Here is a 19,935-nt window from a genome sequence, read left to right on the forward strand (position 1 = left end):
GCCAAGGGGTGGGGAGGGCAGTGACCTCCGAACGGGAAGGCCAGGCCCCCGACCTTCCGTGCAAGTCCCCCGTGTTGCGGAGGAAGCCTGGAGAGTCCCCTTCCTCCAGCTAATCCGTGAGCCCAAACCATGCCCCCAGAAAACTCGGCTCCCTTAACGGAACCTGAAATTGCAGGGAGGGAAGGAGGTGTCCCTATGATGCCCCTCCCGCGTCTAGGGCTGGGGTCGGGGCTTGAGGCTAACCCCAGAAGTCGGCAGAGCCTGCAGGAAGCCGTGGCCTCGTCCGAGGCTCAGCAGCTCCTCGTCTCCGGAAAGAGGCCGAGAGACACCGTGCTGGCGCTGCGGGTGCCTGGGAACCTCAGCGCCGAAAGCACCCTGGTGGAATGGGGGCGGGAGGAAGGGAGAGAAGAGGGAGGCCAGAAGGGAAAGAACGAGAACTAGGAGGCCGGAAGGAAGGAGTGCCGAAGGCTGCGAGCCTCCCTCGGTGGCAGCCGAGCGGGGAAGCTGGGAGGCCGGAGCCTCAAGCCCCGCGCGCACCGCAGTCTCTCCTGGGGCTGCCAGCGGTTTCGGAGAACGTTCGCTTTGGAGCCCGGCTGCTCCCACTCACTGCCCGGGGACCCCTGTCAGCACCCCCTCCCCCGGTGTTCATCAGAAAAGCCTATTCTGGACCACGCGCCGCTAGCCCCCCGAGAGGCGGGAACCGGTCGCCCACGACGCCGTTTCGGGCAGGGCGGCCCCAGCGTTGGCCGCAGCCCCGCCGCGCAGCCCGTTCCGCGCGGGGAAGAGTTTCACACTCGGCCGCGGAGCAGCGAGCGGCGAGCGGGGCGGGAGGAGCGGCCCGTTTGAAGCGAAGCGCCAGGCTCCGGCAGCGCCGTCTGCAGCGGGGGATCAGCGCGGCCTGCGGCCTGGGGCCCGGAGCTCCGGAGAGCCCGGGCCGGGGCGGGCCGGGCCGGGAGGGCCTGGGAGCGGAGGGGAGGGGAGGGGAGCGGAGGGGAGGGGAGCGCCGGGCCGGCCGGGCCGGGAGGAGCAGCGCAGAGCCGGCCTGGGACAAGTGGGTGGGCGCGGGGCCGGCGGGGCCCGAGGCCAGGCGTCCCCTCCGGCCCAGTCCGGTCCCCGGAAGCCGGGCGAGCCTCTCCGCGCCCCCTCCCCTGCTCCGTCCCCTCCTCTCCTCGCCGCGGGCTGAGCCTCCCTCCCAGCCCCGCGCTTCCCACGGGGGGAGGAGGAGGAAGAGGAGGGGAGGGGGGGGGCGAGAGAGGAAGGGCCGGGGAGGGGCGGGAGGAGCGAAGAGGGACAATTCGGAGCGGCCTGCGCGCCCCCGCCCCTTGAGCTCTGGCGGCGAGGGCTCCTCGCGCCCGGCCGGGTACAACAAGTCTGTCCGACGTCAGGGGGTCATTAATAACCAATTAGGAGGGTCACTGCGGCTCCTATAAAGGCGCTGAGATTTTGCCAAGGGGAAGACCGTCCGGGCCGGGTGTGCGAGAGGCGAGCGCGCGTCCGAGAGCCCCTCGCCGCCGTTTCTCGGCAGCCACCCGCCTCCCACCCACCCCGCACCCCCCGCACCCACCTCCGCCTCCACCCCCGTCTCTCCGGCCCTCCGCGCAGCCTCTGCCACCTCTGCTGATTCCTCTCCCTCTCCGCCTCGCTCCCCCTCGTTCACTTTCCTCGCAGCCCGCCTCGCCTCCCGCTCCCTCCTGCGTCCTCCCCCCCCTCCTCCTCCTCCTCCTCCTCCTCGTCCTCGTCCTCCCCCTGCTCCTCTTCCTTCTCCTCCTCCAGCACAGCCCTCCTCTCTCGCTCCTCCGCTCCCCTCTCACCCGCCGCATCCCCGCGTCGGCCCGGCCGTCCGTCCCCGGCGCCGGCGAGCCCCGGGCCGCCCATGATGGGCTCCGTGCTCCCGGCGGAGGCCCTGGTGCTCAAGACCGGGCTGAAGGCGCCGGGGCTGGCGCTGGCCGAGGTCATCACCTCCGACATCCTGCACAGCTTCCTGTACGGCCGCTGGCGCAACGTGCTGGGCGAGCAGCTCTTCGAGGACAAGAGCCACCACGCCAGCCCCAAGACGGCCTTCACCGCCGAGGTCCTGGCGCAGTCTTTCTCCGGCGGTGAGTCGCGCCGTCGAGGCCGGTCGCGTCCCCGCCTCCCGGCGGCCCCGGGTTCCCCTGCCTGGCGACGCCCGGGGCGCGGCCGGGACCAGGGGCGTCGCGGCCGCTCGCGCCAGCCTGGGCGCTGCAGGTGCTCCGTGGGCCTCAGTTTCCCGGAAGCCGAACCGGGGCGCGAGCGGCGAGGCCCGGGCGGGGCGGGGCGGGAAGCAGCCGCGTCGAGGCTGCGGGGCCCGGCGCCCCCAGGCTCTCCCCCCCCCCCCCCACCCCTGCCCGCCCCTCGCCCCTTTGAGCCGGCGGGTTCCCGGCATTTAAAGCCTTACTAGGCGTGTAATAGCAGTTGACTCAAAAAGAAGGGGTTTAAAATTCATTTAGTTAACTTGGGCTTGACCCGCGAAAGTTCCCACTTAAACCGAGAACTTTAAAAGGGGAGGGGGGGGGGCTGGGGAGGGGGCGGGGGGCGGGCGGGTCGGGAGAGAAAGCCGCGGAGGGAGCGAGGGAGAGAGCGAGAGAGCGAGAAAAGTTTCTTTTCTTTAAGATGTCTCAAGGTCTTACTCCTCATTCATCAACCTGCAAACAATATCTTTCCCCGACGCTGGCATCTCTGCGCGTCGCCCTCTCTTCCCCCGTGACGATTTCTGTTCCTCTCTTAATTTACCGTGCAGACTAATTCCACTTCCATTCACGCTATGTCAACCACCTAATCCCCCCTCTTTGTAAGGGGAATTCCTCGGCCCCTTTTAAACAAGTCCCCTCCGCATTGAGCTACAATTTACTGCTACAGCATTCTTCCCGGGCTAATGAATTTAGAATTAGCAATTTCTTTCGAATGGAGCCGAATGAATGCTATCACTTTAACAGCGTGACAAATTGCCGGCCGCGCCGCAATGGACACCGTTTAACCCCCCCTTTCAGCCGGCCCGCTCGCCGGCTATTTTCCCAGGTAGCTTAGAGGGGAACCTTGTAAGACATGGAAAACGCCCCTGTGCGCCTGGCCGCCCCCACTCCGGCTGCCGGGCCCGGCCGGGGGGGACCCCTCCCCGGGGGGCTGGGGGCCTCCCGGCTCTTTCCCGCCCAGAGGGGCGACTTCAGGGCTCGCCTGGATCCGGGCGCCGCCCTTTCTGGCGCCCCGGATCCCCGGCGCGGAGGGGGACCCAGGCGGACCCCGGGTCACACGCAGCGCGCCGAAGGCGGCCCGCCGCAGCCCGAGTTTCTTTGGACCTTCCGCCGCCTCCCGCAGCCTGCGGTCTCTTTCCAGCGCTGTCGCCAGTCCGCCCCGAGGTGCGGGGCCTTCCGCACCCCGAAAAGCGTGAGAGCCCCTGGCCGCCTCCGGGGTCCTTCCACGCCGCCCTAGATTCCGTGCGGGGAGGCGCAGGGAGCGCTGAGTGCCGGGGCCGAAGGGCGGTCTCGTCTTGGCTACCGCCTCCTCCTGGGAGCTGGCCTCAGTTTACCCATTTGTAAACCCGCGCGCTGCGACGGGCACGGTAGTTCTTGAACTCTTCCAGGGTGGAGAGCAGGGAGGTTGTGGATGCTTTGAGAATTAGTGGAGAGACAAGAAAGAAAGAAAGAAAGAAAGAAAGAAAGAAAGAAAGAGAAAGAAGGAAAGAAAAGCGTCCCTAGAAATGAGCCCCAAAGCATCTCTTGCTTTGGAAGGTACGGAGGGTCCCCCGGTTGCAAAGGGAGGAGACTCCACCCTGCGCCCTCCACTCCTCCTCGCGCACACACACCCCAGTGACTTCTGCAGAGTCATTCCAGGGCGGGCCTGGGGTCGGTCGGGCCAGGCAGGACGGGCCTGGGTCCCTGGTGGGGAAGAGCCGGCCATCCCCTGCCTCAGGCTCTGACCGGGTCCCCCTGCCCCGGCGGCGGTCACAGAGGTGCAGAAGCTGTCCAGCCTGGTGCTGCCGGCGGAGGTGATCATCGCGCAGAGTTCCATCCCCGGCGAGGGCCTCGGCATCTTCTCCAAGACGTGGATCAAGGCCGGCACCGAGATGGGCCCCTTCACCGGCCGCGTCATCGCCCCAGAGCATGTGGACATCTGCAAGAACAACAACCTCATGTGGGAGGTGGGTTCCAGCCGGGGGAGAGGGGCTCTGGCGGGATCCTGGAGTCAGGCAGACGCCGCTTGGTCCCTGGCGCCCCAGCGCTCCCTGAAGCCCGATCCTGCACCTGGATGCCTGAAGGAGCCTCCCCAAACCGCTCGCGGGAAGGCCATTGTTTGGAAAATCTGACCCTCGTCCCCCCCCCCCCCCCCCCCCGGCCCACCCTTGGGACTGTTGTTGGCCCCAACTCGCAGAGGAGGGCACTGAGAGAGAGCAGGAGAGGCCGATGCTTGCCCAGGGTTTTGCCGACTGCTGGGAAGGGAACCGGAGGAAGCTGCAAGGAAAACCCCTCAGAGCCACCCGGCCTGGGTGTGAGGGTGGCCAGCATGGAGAACCACAGGAGCTGTGGGTTCTTCCTAGGAATGGGCTTCTCGGCCCAGGCAGAACGATGACAACTGGAAATGATCGGGGACAAACTGGTGTTGAGTCAGCTTTCCAGGTCAGGGGCCCACATTCCACCAGACTATCTCAGCAGCCCAATGAATTATTATTCCCATTTTACAGAAGGAAACTGAAGCCCAGAGAAGCTTCCATTCATCCCAGGCCCTCTGACCCTTCTCTCCTCCGCCAGGGAGGACAAAGCCACTCCCCCAAACAATTCCGCTTCCTGGGGCTCTGGCCGCAGCAGCTGCCGGGAGTTTGGGGGTTCGGAACACCCTCTCCCTGATCTCATTCCCCCTCCCTCCATGGATCCACCCCCCAGCCCCCACCTCACCGTCCCTGGAGGAGCCCAATATGACACATCTTGCTTCCGGTCACAGGAGCAGGAGGAAGGGAACAGGGCGATGGTCCAGACGCCTCTCCTGACCTCACCTCCTCCCTCCCTGGAGGCCTGGGCCAGTAGTTACCGGTCCCATTTGTTGCTAGGTTAGCAAGCTGGGGTCCAGCTTGGTCTCTGACTATTCTTGGTAGGTCCCACAAGGGGGGTTAGGCCAGGCCAGGGTGTCACCGTGAGCCAGTCTTCCCTCTCCAGGCTCCCGTGTCCCCCCCTCTGAGGTCCTGGCCAGTGCTCTGCGCTGCTTTGAGGAGCACCTCTGCATCCCCAGGGGGTTAGCTGGATACCACTTTGTCCAGTCGGTGATCCCTGGAGACCCTTCTCCTCTGGAGATGGGGAGCCCATGGCAGCAGGGGCCGTGGGGCCCGGGAGACCGACTCCCTGTTGGTCACTTCTAGCTGCCTGGCCTCCGGAAAGTCACTGCGCTGCTCTGAGCCTCCCTTTTCTCCGCTGGGAGACTGAGATGAGAGCTGCTTCCCCTCCCTGGGGCTGTTGCGAGCACGGGGAGTGTGTGTGTGTGTGTGTGTGTGTGTGTGTGTATCTGCCGGGCCTGGGCCCGGCCACAGGTGGCGCCTGCGACACAGCCTGCCTCACTCCGTCCCTCGTTTCCCTGCGGGCAGGTGTTCAACGAGGACGGCACGGTGCGCTATTTCATCGATGCCAGCCAGGAGGACCACCGGAGCTGGATGACCTATATCAAGTGTGCGCGTAACGAGCAGGAGCAGAACCTGGAGGTCGTCCAGATTGGCACCAGCATCTTCTACAAGGCCATTGAGGTGAGCGTGTGTCCTGTTGTGTAAGGAAGCGTGGGGCGGCCGGGAGAAGGTGTGCAGGCAGCCGCGTCGGTCCCGGGAACCGCAGGGGATGGAAGGGTGTTGCCTTCGGGCCCCGCTGGCCCTGCTCAGGCTGTACGACCGGGGCCCACGCATCGCGGTCCCTGGGAGCACGAACTTCGTGGCAGGTTTCCTGCTGTGGATCAGAAAGGACAGAACTTTTGACTCGATGCCCTTGTGGATGTCACGGGCACCTCAGCGGTGAGGTCCTTGGATAGCTGCTTAGGGTGTCCTGGGGTCCAGAAGCCAAGAGATACAGAGAGCAAGACGCGGGAAGGCAGCCTGGGGAAAACATCTGGATGGGAGGGAGGGCACTGTGTCTGCAGCATTTTAGCTCCTTGTCCTGCTCGCGTGGGATGCTCATGACATGTGGATCACGACTCTGGTCTCAGCTATCACGTATTGATCCCTTGCTGTGTAAGGCTTCTCCTAGGCTCTGTGTCTGCATCCTCGTTTATAATCCCTGTGCATTTAATCCACGAGGGAGGATTCCACGAGGAGGAAGCTGGGTCTCACTTGGTGGCAGACGACTCAGGAGCTCTTACCGAGCCTTGCGGGGGCAATGTTAGTGCGAATGCCCGTGTGGAGTGGAACTTCTTGGAGGCGAGAGAAAGGGAGAGAGAGCAGACACGTAAATATCACATCCCATGGTTGGGGGTAGCTAAGCCGGGCCCAGGTCACGGGAAGGTTCGGGAGGATGGGAAAAGGAGGTGTTCCCAATAGGGAAACGCTTGGGCAGAGGCAGAAAAGCTGACGGTGTATGGGGAGGGGCTGACGGCGCAAAGCAAGCCAACTGGTGGCCGCCATGATGGCCATGCTGTCGGGACCCTCCTTGGACAGTGTCCTTTGGTAGGAAATTTGCTTACCATCTGGCCCCGGAGTGGAACAAGCTGTCTTCCTTCCCCATGGCAGATTGGTGGTAAGGGCTGTGTGTGTGTGTGTGTGGTGGGGGGGACAGCAGGGGGATGTTCCCCCCACACTTGTTTGGACCTCATTCTTCCACTCCGCTAGTGGAAGGGGGCAGTGTCCCTTAGGGTGGGGCTGGGCTTGGTTGAGTTTTGGAGGAGTCTGAAGGAGAATGATTTCCCTGTAGTCCATTTTCTCCCCGGGATTCGGAGCCCCAAGTCTTTCTAAGGCCTGAGGGGCACTGGGGCCTAGCAGCTTCTGGAACCGGGGTCCAGTTGTCCCTCTGTCACCAGGCTCCAGGAAATCTCCCAGAGATGACAGCAGGATGGTCTTTGCCTGGGTACTGGTGTGGCCGGGGAGTGGGTCCCAGCTGAAGGGTGGGCCCTGGTGGGGGGGGGCCAGGAAGTGGAGGGGGACCAGGAGGGTGAAGCGAGGTGCAGTTTCTGGACTGGGGTTCAAGTGAGGGGGAGCAGCATGGGGCTGCGTGAAGGTAGGGCTGAAGGTGGCCTAAGGCCCAGGACAGAGGTGGCCGCTGTGACCATGTGGCTGGGCCACCACTCTGTGGGAACAAGGACCCCCTCCCCCCCCGCCACCGGCTGGCCTCAAATTGGCCTCGGGTGTGGCTGAGCCTCACTGCCAGCAGAGAGCACCCCTGCATCTTCACCCCTCCCACCCTCCCAGCCTCACTCGCACATCCTCCTACTTGCGCACCCAGTCCCGGCCATCCCGCTACAGAAGAGACCGGGGACGCACACCCTTCGTGTTCCTTGCGTGCACACACATAACACGAGCACAGGTGCACACGCGCGTGCGCATGAGAGAAAATAGGAACGTTCACACGATTCGGGCCAAAGGACTCCCGGCTGGGACAGACTCGGGGGCCTCTCAGTCTCATCTCCCGGTGTGGGCATCCCAGCCCAAGGCTCACCAGAGTCAGGAAACATCAATAGAAATTTCTACAGAAATTCCGAGTCAGAGGGCACAGTGGCTGAAGGGTATCTCCAGGGAGGAATCTGAATTTATAAGATTAAAAAAAATAAAACCCTGCATTTCATCAGGATTTAAGGTGAGAGAAAAGGATAAGGGGAAGGAAATCGTATCACATATGATACCGTGAGCTAAACACCAGCTGATTTGCCGTTAATGCTTGCCCAGGGTTGGCAAGCCTACAGAGGGGACTGTTTGGGTGAGGGACAAGGAAACACAAAATGTCACTTTACTTTCATTTAAACTTAAAAAAAAATGTTTATTTTTGAGAGCGAGAGAGCACATGAGCGCAGAAGCAGGGGAGGGGCAAAGAAAAAGAAGGAGACACAGAATCTGAAGCAGGTGCCAGGCTCCGAGCTGTCAGTACAGAGCCCGACGCAGGGCTTGAACTCACGAACCGGGAGATCATGACCTGAGCCGAAGTCGGACCCTCGACCCACTGAGCCACCCAGACGCCCCTCATTTTACTTTTAATAAATGAAGCTGGACACCTTCCTCGTGATGGCAGTCTTCTCAAACCATTGTGTGGCAACGTGAGATTCCCCTTATGGGACCTGCACACCGCAGGTCTGGACGGGGTGACCACCCACCGTGCCTCAGGGCAGAGGCCAGCGCTCCCTGGCCCTTCTAGGCTCCACCAGAAGAAATTGCTGCTCCCCCGGGCCACTCCCCGAAGCTTCTGGAATACGTGGGCCATTTGTTCTGTGCGTGTGTGTGAGTCGGCCGAGGAGCTGGGCCTTGGCCATGATCCATTGTCTTAATCTTTCTGTCAACTCAGAGCTGCTGTTTATTTTCCGTAACGGGAACCCATTACTTGCCCCCCAAAACGGGAAGGAACATCTTTCTGCAATAAACAGCATACACGGCGGCTGCCCTCGAAATCCCCACAAATGCAAAATAATAGCCTTCCAAATGGAGCTGGGGTTTCAAGGCCAGCCAGTCGGTGGAGAACCCCCAGGCGGGTTTGGCATCTGGCTGCTATTCCTGGGCCATTCTCCTCGTCGATTTGGCCACAGAAGCATTTACTGGAACGTCAGGTGCCTCAAATGACATTTCTAGAAAGCGCCGAGCACATAGCAAGTGACCACTCAGTGTTGAACAAGTAAGTCTTGCCGCAGGTGATGGGGGCCTGGATCTAAGGTCTGAGCAACTTTTTACGAATCGAGACCTTTCAGCTTTGTGAGATACTATCACTGTCCCCTGTCCCCGTCTTTTTTTTTTTTTTTTTTTAAGGTTTATTTATGTATTCCGAGAGAGACAGTGACAGTACGAGCAGGGGCGGGGCAGACAGAGAGGGAGACAGAGAATCCCAAGCAGGCTCCGGACTGCCAGCGCAGAGTCGGACGCAGGGCTCGAACCCACGAAATTGTAAGATCGTGACCTGAACTGAAACCAAGAGTCGGATGGATGATCCACTGACTGAGCCACCCAGGCGCCACTCACTGTCCCCGTTTTAATGATGATAAAACTAAAGTTCAAGGAGATCGCAGGAGGTTGGCGAGCTGTGATTTGAATCTAGGCCTGTCTGACCCCCCCCCCCCCCCCAGGGCAAAGCTGTTGGTCACCATGTCATGGGGCCTCCCTGGCCAATATGTATTTGTTGGAACTCTATTAATTGGTGTGTCAGGACATCTGTGGCACGATGGAAATTGATATTCGTCCAGATGACACGGAGATCCTTCTAGACGAGGGCTTTTGCGCCGCCCGGGGAAAGGGAGGGAGGGCCTCAGAGCCTCCTGGGAGCATGTTCAATAGTGCGACATAAATTTTTATTAGGAAAACAACCCCAAACCGGTCGGTTTCCACTTATAATAAAAATTCAGAAATGGGGCAGAACAAAACTTCTGGGCTGACAGGGAAGGTTACGAAGCACAAGTTGAGAGGGGCGCCTGGGTGGCTCAGTCGGTTGAGCGTCCCGCTCTTGATTTGGGCTCAGGTCACGGTCCCAGGGTCATGGAATTGAGCCCCGTGTCAGGCTCTGCACTAAGCGCGGAGCCTGCTTAAGATTCTTTTTCTCTCTGCCCCTCTCCTCTACTTGCGCACTCTCTCTCTAAAATAAAATAAAATAAAAATTAAGAGCATGAGTGGAGCGATTATGTAATTTGTCAAGGAAAGACTCAGGCCCCGATATTCCCCCCAAGTCTTGGCAACGTAGATTTTATGGTACGCGACTCGGTTTCTTTGGGAATTATTTGCTTTTTTGTGTGTCCTGAGCCAGCGCCTAATGTCCAGAAAAGTGAATAAATAGCTGATTCTGGTTCTCCGGGCTCCAGTGGAGAGTCCCGCCAGGGCCACGCCAGAGTGTTGGCCATAAGACACCACAGAAGGATCTGGAAGGCCTGACGGGCACCGTGGCTGTTCTTTGCTCTCAGGCGGTCAGCTGCCGGGACCCTGGGAGTCTGTGGACAATGGTGCCAGGATCTCAGGGAGGAGGCTACGGGTCCGGTCTGAGGGTCTCCTTGTCTCCGTCTCTGGGGTTATTGCATGAGGGGTACCAGTAAGCAAGCGGGGACCAGATGTCCAGGTCAGGGGCTGCCTCTGGCTTCCCAGAGCTCGGGAAAGATCCTAGAGGCTCCACTTCTGACCTTCCCCAGTGCTGGTGGCTTCTCCAGATCTGGCGAGCAGTGTCGTTCCCAATTCCAGTAGATTCTTCTTCAGAGATTTTCTTTCTTTTATGTATGTATGTATATGTATATATATGTGTGTGTGTGTGTGTGTGTGTGTGTGTATGTATATAGCTTGAAAGTAATATTTGTTCATTGCTTTTCTAAAAATCCGCTATCTCTTCTAGAAAGCAGAATTCACTCTGCTCCTCACGAACCTTAAGTCAGCATGTTTTAATCGTCTCAAAATGACAAACCCTTCTGTGGAAAGAAGCGTAGAAAACTGGTGACGGTGGCTGGGCATCCAGGATGGGAGGGAGAGTTACTTGTCGTTATATACCCCCCCTTATGTGTTGACACGTTTTGGTCAACGTGTCTGCATCGTGGTTTCAATTTCTGAAATTAACTAGTAAAATTAATTTTCGGACGTTTAAAAAATGTGTCGGTAAATACACGCGTCACTCTATATCAAAAGTCGATATTGAAGCTCTTATTTAAAAAATAATATTCCTGGGGCACCTGGGTGGCTCCGTCGGTTGTCTGACTCCTGATCTCGTCTCAGGTTGTGAGCTCACGGTTCGTGAGTTCAAGCCCCGCGTGGGGCTGTGTGCTGATGGCGTGGAGCCTGCTTGGGCTTCTGTCTCTCCTCCCTGCTCCTCCCCTCCTTGTGCTCACTCTCAAAGTAAATAAATAAACTTCAAAAAAAATCTTTTTAAATAATATTCCAAACAACCACTTTTTAAATAATTTTTAAATGTTTATTTATTTTTGAGAGACAGAATACAGGCCAGGGAGGGGCAGAGAGAGAGGCAGACACAGAATCCGAAGCAGGCTCCAGACTCCGAGCTGTCAGCTCAGAACCCGACACGGGGCTCGAACCCACAGACTGTGAGATCATGACCTGAGCCAAAGCCCGATGCTCAACCAACTGAGTCGCCCAGGTGCCCCTCCAAACAACCATTTTGAATAATAATACTCAGAATCTGTGTAGTCCCAGATGTTCTTGGCTTCTGGTTCCTCACCATTGTTGTTGTCGCGTTCGTTTTAGATTTAATAACGATCGCTATTGTCTATTACAAGGAGAAGGCTGGTGTTGACTTAGATACTTGATTCCTACACTGAGAGTCTGGAGGTAGAGGCGAAGATCAGGGCGACATCCGCCGGGGGCTTGCTGAACTTCCCATGCACATCACTGCCCTCCCTGGAGGTGCCCCTGCCCCAGCCACGCCGGAAGCAGTGGCCCGATCTCGGGCTCCCGTGCTTGGCGCACGCGGCCCCAGCCTGTGCTCTTGTCGGGTCACCGAAGGCAAAGCCACCAGTCATCCTGGGCTTTCACTGTGCCAGCGGCCGGAGCCACACTGCAGGCTCTGTGGGGACCACTGGGGGACCTGATGCTCCACGGAGCGCTGCCAGCTTCCTGAGAGGCTGGTGGGCTTGGGGAAAATTATAACAAGCGCTCCTGTGTCCGTCCACCTCGCCAAGGTTTATGTGCGGGGCTCTGCGGAGCCCTGACCCCGTGAGACCAGAGCAATGGTGCTGTCCCTGTTTTACAGTCGAGGAAACTGAGGCCCGGCGACGGAAGGCAAGCTGCCCGAGGTCACAGGCTTGGCAGCTAGGGAGCCCAGGTGGCCCCTGACAGCGTGACTTCAGGTCCTGAGTCAGAACCCTCTGCGGGAGTATCTCCTGTTGGGACAGTCTGACGGGGAGCCTGTTGCTTTGGAACCATGATTCTGGAAACGGAAGCTAGGAGTCAGGACGGTGTCGGAGATGACTTGCGATCAGAGTGTCAGAGTTGGGGGACCTCAGGGCTCATGTTCCCCCACCCCCTCATTTGAGGAGACAAGCTTAGAGAGGCCAAGGGCTGGCCTAGGGTCACACAGGGACCAGATGGCGGAGGGCCCATCCACACCTTCCCTCAGAGAGCAGCCTTCTGACAATGAACTGATCTTCAATTGTTCTGGTTCCAACCTCCTCTTTTCTAGGGAGACTCACAAAACCTCTGTCTTCTCTGACCCCTTTCCAGCAGGGCCTCCACCGCTGTCCCACTGACTTCTGGGACAGCGGCCATGACTGTGAATGACCTTGAGGACTGTCCCTGTGGTGCCAAGTTCTAGTCTGCCTGCTTTCTTTGAGGCACCACCTAATTTTCCTGGGGTTCGGGGGCTGCACTTTCCATATTCAAACCCTGGCATCCTCTGCTTGGTTTCTGGTCACTCACTGACCCTGAGGGCTCGACGTGATGCCCCATGGGTGGGGGCGGGGAGGGGGAGCTGTTGGGAAGGGACCCGGGGACCCCGGGCTGAGTCTTAGGAGGACGCAGTGACGAGGCCCCTCACACACTTGCCCTCTCCCACTCCTCTCCTTTCAGATCGAGCAGAGCTGGCTGGTCTGAGGGTTGTCCTAGCTCTGACCGGGGAAGGAAGCGGTGGTGGCTAGAAGGGTTCCGCCTGTGGTGGGGGTCTGTAGGCCAGAGCCCCACGGAAGGGGCGGGGCCTTCTCTGCAACCAGGGAGCCCGAGGGAGGGGGCTCCTATCCTTGCGTGATTCCAGATACCCCCAGATGGTTTCCGTGTGAACTTTGGTGCTGCAACTCCGTTCAGATGGTAGACGACCCGTGAGGCGAACAAACCACTTGCTGCCTGGGGGTGTCCAGCTTTCTCTGGGAAGGTCAGAGAGTGACCCACGGGCTGAATGCCAAAGTCAGCTCGGGGGTGCAGGCTTGGGAGGGTGGGGCCCATCTCCTCTTTCCTTTGTCTCTCTCTCGCTCTCTCTAAGATTTTATTTTATTTTATTATTTTTTTATTTGGGAGAGCACGAGCAGGGGAGAGGGACAGAGGGAGAGAGAGAAAGGATCCCAAGCAGGCTCCACCCTGAGCACATAGCCCGATGCACAGCCTGATGCCACGACTAAAATCAAGAGTTGGACACTCACCCAACCGACTGAGTCACCCAGGCACCCCTTTTAAGATTTTATTGTTAAGTAATCTCTACACCCAACGTGGGACTCGAACTCACAACCCCGAGATTAAGAGTGGCGTGCTCCACTGACCGAGAAAGCCAGGCGCCCCATCTCTCTCATCTGTCTTAGTTGCCGGGGCCTGAAGATTCCCCGATTGGGAGGGGCTAACTGGCTATCGCCAAAGGCCTGGCGGGCCCCTTGGGATGTCCCCCCTTTCCTCCGGAGTGTGGGGTTTATGGTTAGTGCCACGTCAGGCCTTCCACAGCCTCCCTGAACTGTCCAGGGCCTTCACCCCTTCCCTGGGGCAGGTCCCCGCCCCCCCACCCCCGCCCTGGGGAGTGGCCCTGTCATCATTTGTGAAGTTCTCTCCCACAGAAATGGATTTTAGGTCCGTGTGCCCCAGTATTTCCTGAGGTGAGGGTGTTTCTCAATCGGAATGCTTCTTTTCTAGCATTTGCCGTGTGCAAGGAGTCCCGCAGAGACAGTGACAGGGACAGGAGCACCTGTGATGTGGTGCTGCCTTGTGGGCGCTTTGGATGAGAGGTGTTGCCAGAACATTTTCAGACAAGATGCAACCGAGTCCCCTAGGGTGCCCCGCAGCCCACGCTCCTGGGGCACGCCTGCCTCAGCCCTGCAGACCTGAGGGCTGGCTGACTCTGGTTCCCCTCAGTAAGAAACGAAAAGTTTTCTGGCCTACCTTCTTCCGGAACTTCTGCTTGCTACAAGGCTTCGTTCTGTTGCTGCCAGTTCGGGAGCTCTTACGCGGCTGGGTGGCAGCTGTGTTCCCGCGGCGGAGCCAGGACAGGGATGGCGAGAAGGCCTGGGCTGGGAGAGGGAAGCGGAGGGCCAGACGGAGCATCCCCCGGACGTCTATGTTTGTGCAGCTCGCTGGGGACGCCTACGGTGGCTTTCTCGGGGCTGACACTGGATCCACATCTCCATGGCAGGCAGAGGACAGCTGCCTCCTGGCTCCGGGGCAGGGGGAGCGGGGAGGGGGGATGTGCAGACACCCTGAGTCTCACACCTGGGACCGCTGTCTCCCTAACCCCATCCTGCTCTCTTCCCTGTAGATGATCCCTCCTGACCAGGAGCTGCTGGTGTGGTATGGAAACTCACACAACACGTTCCTGGGGATCCCTGGTGTGCCCGGACTAGAGGAGGAGCAGAAAAAGAACAAGCATGGTAAGTAGTCTCCATGAGGCCACGATGAACCCAGAATGAGAGAGTGAGCGTGTGTGTGTGTGTGTGTGTGTGTGTGCGCATGTCTTTGTGGCAGGGCGGCTCCTGGCCTCCAGGGATCCTGGTTCCACCTCCAGCAGTATTGAGCACAGGAGACTATTGGCCCAAGCAGGCCGATGCCCCTGGAGCTGCCCACCGCAGTCCCCGCATGAACGGCAGTGTGTTTCCTGGACAAAATAAATGATCTGGGGGCAGGTTCCGTGGGGAGACACCAGAGAGGCAGAGGGTGTAGCGGAAGGAGCAAGGGGCCCAGCAGCGGGAGCAGCTCTGCTTCACCATCTTGCCTTAGTTTCTCCATCTGTGAAGGCAAGATGTTGGGCGAGATGATCTTTAAACTGCCTTCCAGCTCTGGCGATGTACGTGCCCCTCTGTCCCCGGTGCAGGGCCTGGGGCAGGTGCTTGGTATAAACATGTTGATTGAAGGTGGGGCAGAGCGTGCCTTGCCTCCGTGGGTTGTGGGGGGACACTGGTCATCACGATAGAGACCACTTGCACAAGACCTATTTCATGCCAAGTTTATCGAGCTAAACCCTTTACGGGTTATCATCCCACTTGGGTCCTCATAAAGCCCTCGCGAAATTTGGTCGTCTTTAATTTGAGAGGACAAAGCTGAGACCCTGCGCTCCGGCTAATGTGTTACAAACACTAATTTCTCTGATCCTTACAGCAGCTTCTGGGGCTGATGCTGTTATTACTTCCATCTCAGCACTGAGAAAAATGAGGCGCAGTTCCCTGGTACATAACAGGCACCCAGGAAATATCTGTGGGATGAATAAATGGTATTTGGGGGGGCCTTTTATGGAAGACAGTCATTTATAGAAGGCTACTTTGAGCCACGTACTTCCCATATACAGGCTAAGGGAGGTAAAGTGCAGCTTTTTGTGATCATCTGGCCAAGTTGTGCATAACCCCATGAGGTCGTAGTAGGTCCCCGTTTTACAGATGGGAACGTTGAGGTTTCGGAGGCCAAGTCACTAAGGCCTCGAGGTCTCAGCACAGTCTGGATCCAACTCCTATCTGACCCCAAGCCAGGCTCCCTGACGCCCCTCTCATCCCGCCCACCGGTCTGCTCGGGACCCCGCACCCGCCTGGCCCGGGTCCATCCGAGGCGGGGCCGGGAGGAGGGCGCGCGTGGCGGGGGGTGCGCGCGTGCCGGGCCGCGGGGGCGCGGGTCGTAACGAGCCTGCTCTCTCCCCCCCCCCTCCCCCGCCCTCTCCCCGCCTGCTCCCCCCCCCCCCCGGGGCCCCGCCCGCGCGGCCAGAGGACTTCCACCCGGCGGACTCGGCGGCGGGCACCGCGGGCCGCATGCGCTGTGTCATCTGCCACCGCGGCTTCAACTCGCGCAGCAACCTGCGCTCGCACATGCGCATCCACACGCTGGACAAGCCCTTCGTGTGCCGCTTCTGCAACCGCCGCTTCAGCCAGTCGTCCACTCTGCGCAACCACGTGCGCCTGCACACGGGCGAGCGCCCCTACAAGTGCCAGGTGTGCCAGAGCGCCTACTCGCAGCTGGCCGGCCTGCGCGCCCACCAGAAGAGCGCGCGCCACCGGCCGCCCAGCGCCGCGCTGCAGGCGCACTCGCCCGCGCTGCCCGCGCCGCACGCGCACGCGCCCGCGCTCGCGGCCGCCGCCGCCGCGGCCGCGCACCACCTGCCGGCCATGGTGCTGTGAGCGCCGCGCGCGCGCCCGCGCCCGCCGCGCCCGCGCGCCCCGCCTCCCGCCCGCGCGGCGCGGGCCGGGACTGCGCTATCACTCCTGACTCGACCCCGCCCCCCCCCTCCCGATCCGGCCAGAGGTGCCCCGCGCCGTAGGTGCGCCCCGGAAGTGACCCCCTAGGCAAACAGTCTTCGTTCAGTCTCGCAGGTGAGGACACTGACGGGCGGCTGATCGGCCTCCTCCTCCTCCTCCTCCTCCTCCTCCTCCTCCTCCTCCTCCTCCTCCTCCTCCTCCTCCTCCTCCTCCTCCTCCTCCTCCTCCTCCTCCTCCTCCTCCTCCTCCTCCTCCTCCTCCTCCTCCTCCTCCTCCTCCTCCTCCTCCTCCTCCTCCTCCTCCTCCTCCTCCTCCTCCTCCTCCTCCTCCTCCTCCTCCTCCTCCTCCTCCTCCTCCTCCTCCTCCTCCTCCTCCTCCTCCTCCTCCTCCTCCTCCTCCTCCTCCTCCTCCTCCTCCTCCTCCTCCTCCTCCTCCTCCTCCTCCTCCTCCTCCTCCTCCTCCTCCTCCTCCTCCCCGGGGGTCCCCACGCTCGGCCTCGCCCCCGAGTCTCCCCGCTGCCGTCGAGCCGGCCGCCCGGGCTGGCATCCCTCGGGGGTGGCGGGGCCTCAGCGGGGACGGGGAGCTCGGGAGTGGGGGGAGGACGACCGCCCCGGGCCTGAGGGCGGGGGTGCGGGCCGGTGCGCGCACCGCACCTCCGGCTGCCTCTGGGGACTGGTGCCCCCGCAGGGTCGGGAGTCACGGACACGACCTTGCGACTTGGGGGCTGGCGGGGCTCGGGGGCAGCCGGAAGAGACCTGAAACCTGCTCCTCCCTCGTGGGCGGGCCCTTCTCTTCTTCTGGCCACCTTAGTCCCAAAGCCGGCTCCCGGGGAGGGACCGAAGCACCAATACTGTGCGTGTGCCGGGCAGGCTGAGCGCGAGGGCAAACGGAAATCCACCGGAGGACCCGGGCAAGGCCCTCCTCCTCTCTGGGCCCCGGTTTACCCCTTACCGATCTGTAAAATGGGAGAGTTGGAGCCATGCCTCCTCTCCTTCATGTCTGATTTATGTTTGGTAAGAGGAAGATTCCCTTCCCCTTCTGGCCACACGCCTGCGGGAGGAGGGCAAGACTGGCTTCTCCGCCGGCAAAGAACTTCCAAACAGTGCGGGATCCCGGGGCGTGGGGGCGGCGGGGGTGCGGGGTGGGGGTTCGCCCCTTCCACCCGCGCCCTCCTTGCCTCCTCCCGAGTCTCCCCAAACTCTGGCCGAGGGCGCCCTCTGGTGTCGCCTGTCCCACCTTGCAGTCCTTTACCAGAATTCCCTAGGGCGTTTTGTAAACTAAAGAAACTATAATAGTAATGAAAAGTATAAAATGTATAGAGTTTTCAAGAAACTGTGTTCTACTTCCAGAAAATGGTCACTTTAACTTTGTAAATATTTATCTAAAAGGATATTTACGAAACTGTGATATATATTATTTGATTGTATATGTACAACTGTAAATACATTTGTACCTCTCTTGTATTCTAAAATAAAAATTACTTGGAACATTTATCACTTAGCATCTGAAGGGGTCGACACGTTTGTCCGCAGGAAAAGGAAATATGGAAGGGGCCTAGCAACTGGAGAGGGGGTGGGAAGAAGGGTTATTTCACTGCTTTTGAAAGTCACCATTGTGCCCTCCCCAAGGAAAATTCTGTCACAACCGGGGTGTCAGCTCCTAAAGAGAAGGCCACAATTCAAAGCAACCGGGAACCTCCGACGGGGCCGAGCATATTCTTTGTGGTTCCCAGCGCTGACTCTCAGATATTGGTGTCCCACTTTGTTACTTGCCCAAAATCTTTACTCACTTTTTCCCCCCCATTTTGTGAACAAGTTGAAAGAATTCAAACAGCCAGTGCGGGTGGACCCAGATGGCCACCAAGTGCCCTCCCAGTGCCTAGAATTTCCGAAAGCTTTGGGCACCCATTTCCAGACCCTCCCTGAGGAAGACGAAAGGGCAGGAAGGCCATAGTGCAGGGCCAGGCCCTGGTTCTCCTCTCCAGCACCTCCCGGCCAGGAGGACGTGTGCACACTGGGGAGTGTGAGTTCACACCTGTAATGCAGCTCGTGCAAGCCAAGGGTCATGCTTCCAAGCCACTGGCATCCCACAGGGATACTTCTGTGCATCCTCATAAAGCCATGCGTGTGTACATGGGCACATACACATATCTGAAGGCACTTGAATTCACCCCTTTTAAAAATGTTTTTATTTACTTTTGAGAGAGAGAGAGAGAGAGAGAACAGCAGAAGGGCAGACAGAGCAGGAGAGAGAGAATTCCAAGCAGGTTCCACACTGTCAGCGTGGAGCCCCAATGCGGGGCCCCAACCCATGAACCATGAGATCATGACCTGAGCTGAAATCAAGTCAGACACTCAACCAACTGAGCCACCCAGGCACCCCTGAATTCACACTTTAAAAAAAAATTTTTTTTTTTAGCGTTTACTTATTTTTGGGAGACAGAGTGTGAATGGGGGAGGTGCAGAGAGAGAGGGAGACGCAGAATCCGAAGCAGGCTCCAGGCTCTGAGCTGTCAGCACAGAGCCCGACGCGGGGCTCGAACCCCATGATCATGAGATCATGACCTGAGCTGAAGTCAGACGCTTAACCGACTGAGCCGCCCAGGCGCCCCTTGAATTCACACTTTTATCTTCAGGCCATCCCCATTTGGAGTTTCGGGTACTCCGAAAGACTCCCATACTCTGGGGGACTGGTCTTGTATCCTGGTAGATGGGGGCATGGGTAGGGACGTACATCCCATCTGGGGTGTCCTCCCCTTGGCTAAATGGGGAAAGTCACCCTTGGTACTCCTCTCCCCCTGTCACCAACCTCGCCTCTCCTTTGAAACCTCACCACCAAACTTCTGATCCTTTCAGTGGCCCCCGGTATTACCCTCCTCCCGCTGTAGGCCCCAGAGGCCTCGTTTTCACGAAAAAAAGCTGAATCCCCTTTCCTGTGGATGCTGATGCAGTTAAACACCCTCCTGACCCATATGCCATGCCTCCCAGAGAGTAATGTTGGCTTCCCAAAGAAGGAGCGTGGGAAGTCAGACCTCAGAGAAGTCAGTGGTGTCTTCGATCAAAAATCGATATCACTCCCTATGGACAATTAATTCCCTTCTGTGAAGTCCCTGCTTCAGATAGATCCCAGGGTCCACAGCCCCGGCTCCAGAACCCACCTGGTGGCAGCAGGCTGTAATTGCAGACTAAAGCACATTTGCTACGCCTGCTGCTGACCTTGTACTGAATGAAATGTGCTGGCATTTCCAGGAGAGCCTCAGGCCCCTTTCCACAGAGTGCACACCCCGTCCTCCCCGCAAAGCCTGCAAACACAGCCACAGAAATTTCTGGCCTTAGGGATCTAAATGCATTTATTCTGGGAATCCTCCCACGAAGCTGATGTTCTTTTTTTTCCCCTCCGTGATGCTCTATTAATATTCATTTGATGCAGGAGAAAACTGAGCTATGAGAAGTCGTTTGCCCATATCACCCAGCCACGACTGGCAGAGCACGTTTCACCAGGGCGGCTGACCCTAGAAACCATGCTCATGAGGACCAGTAGGCCAACCACTTCCCAGGCAACCCACGGAGTCGGTCCAAAGGGCTTTCTGCTTATCCCACAGGGATGCAGTGTAGACCAGCACTGTATATGGACCTCGTGTCCTTCAACCTTGCAAAACCCGCTTACTCATTTTACGCTTTTTTGTAGATTCCT

General features: G+C 59.2%; 1 protein-coding gene across 1 annotated transcript; it reads left to right on the forward strand.

Moving 5' to 3' along the window:
- The first annotated feature begins 1,873 nt into the window (after positions 1-1,873).
- On the forward strand, positions 1,874-16,164 carry PRDM12 (PR/SET domain 12). The gene is made up of 5 exons (XM_042913934.1): positions 1,874-2,096; positions 3,966-4,156; positions 5,588-5,743; positions 14,325-14,436; positions 15,755-16,164. The coding sequence occupies exons 1-5, from the start codon at positions 1,874-1,876 to the stop codon at positions 16,162-16,164; spliced, it is 1,092 nt and encodes a 363-aa protein (XP_042769868.1).
- Positions 16,165-19,935: the final 3,771 nt, after the last annotated feature.

This window comes from Panthera leo, chromosome D4 (genome assembly GCF_018350215.1).
Source record: "Panthera leo isolate Ple1 chromosome D4, P.leo_Ple1_pat1.1, whole genome shotgun sequence".
Taxonomy (NCBI): domain Eukaryota; kingdom Metazoa; phylum Chordata; class Mammalia; order Carnivora; family Felidae; genus Panthera; species Panthera leo.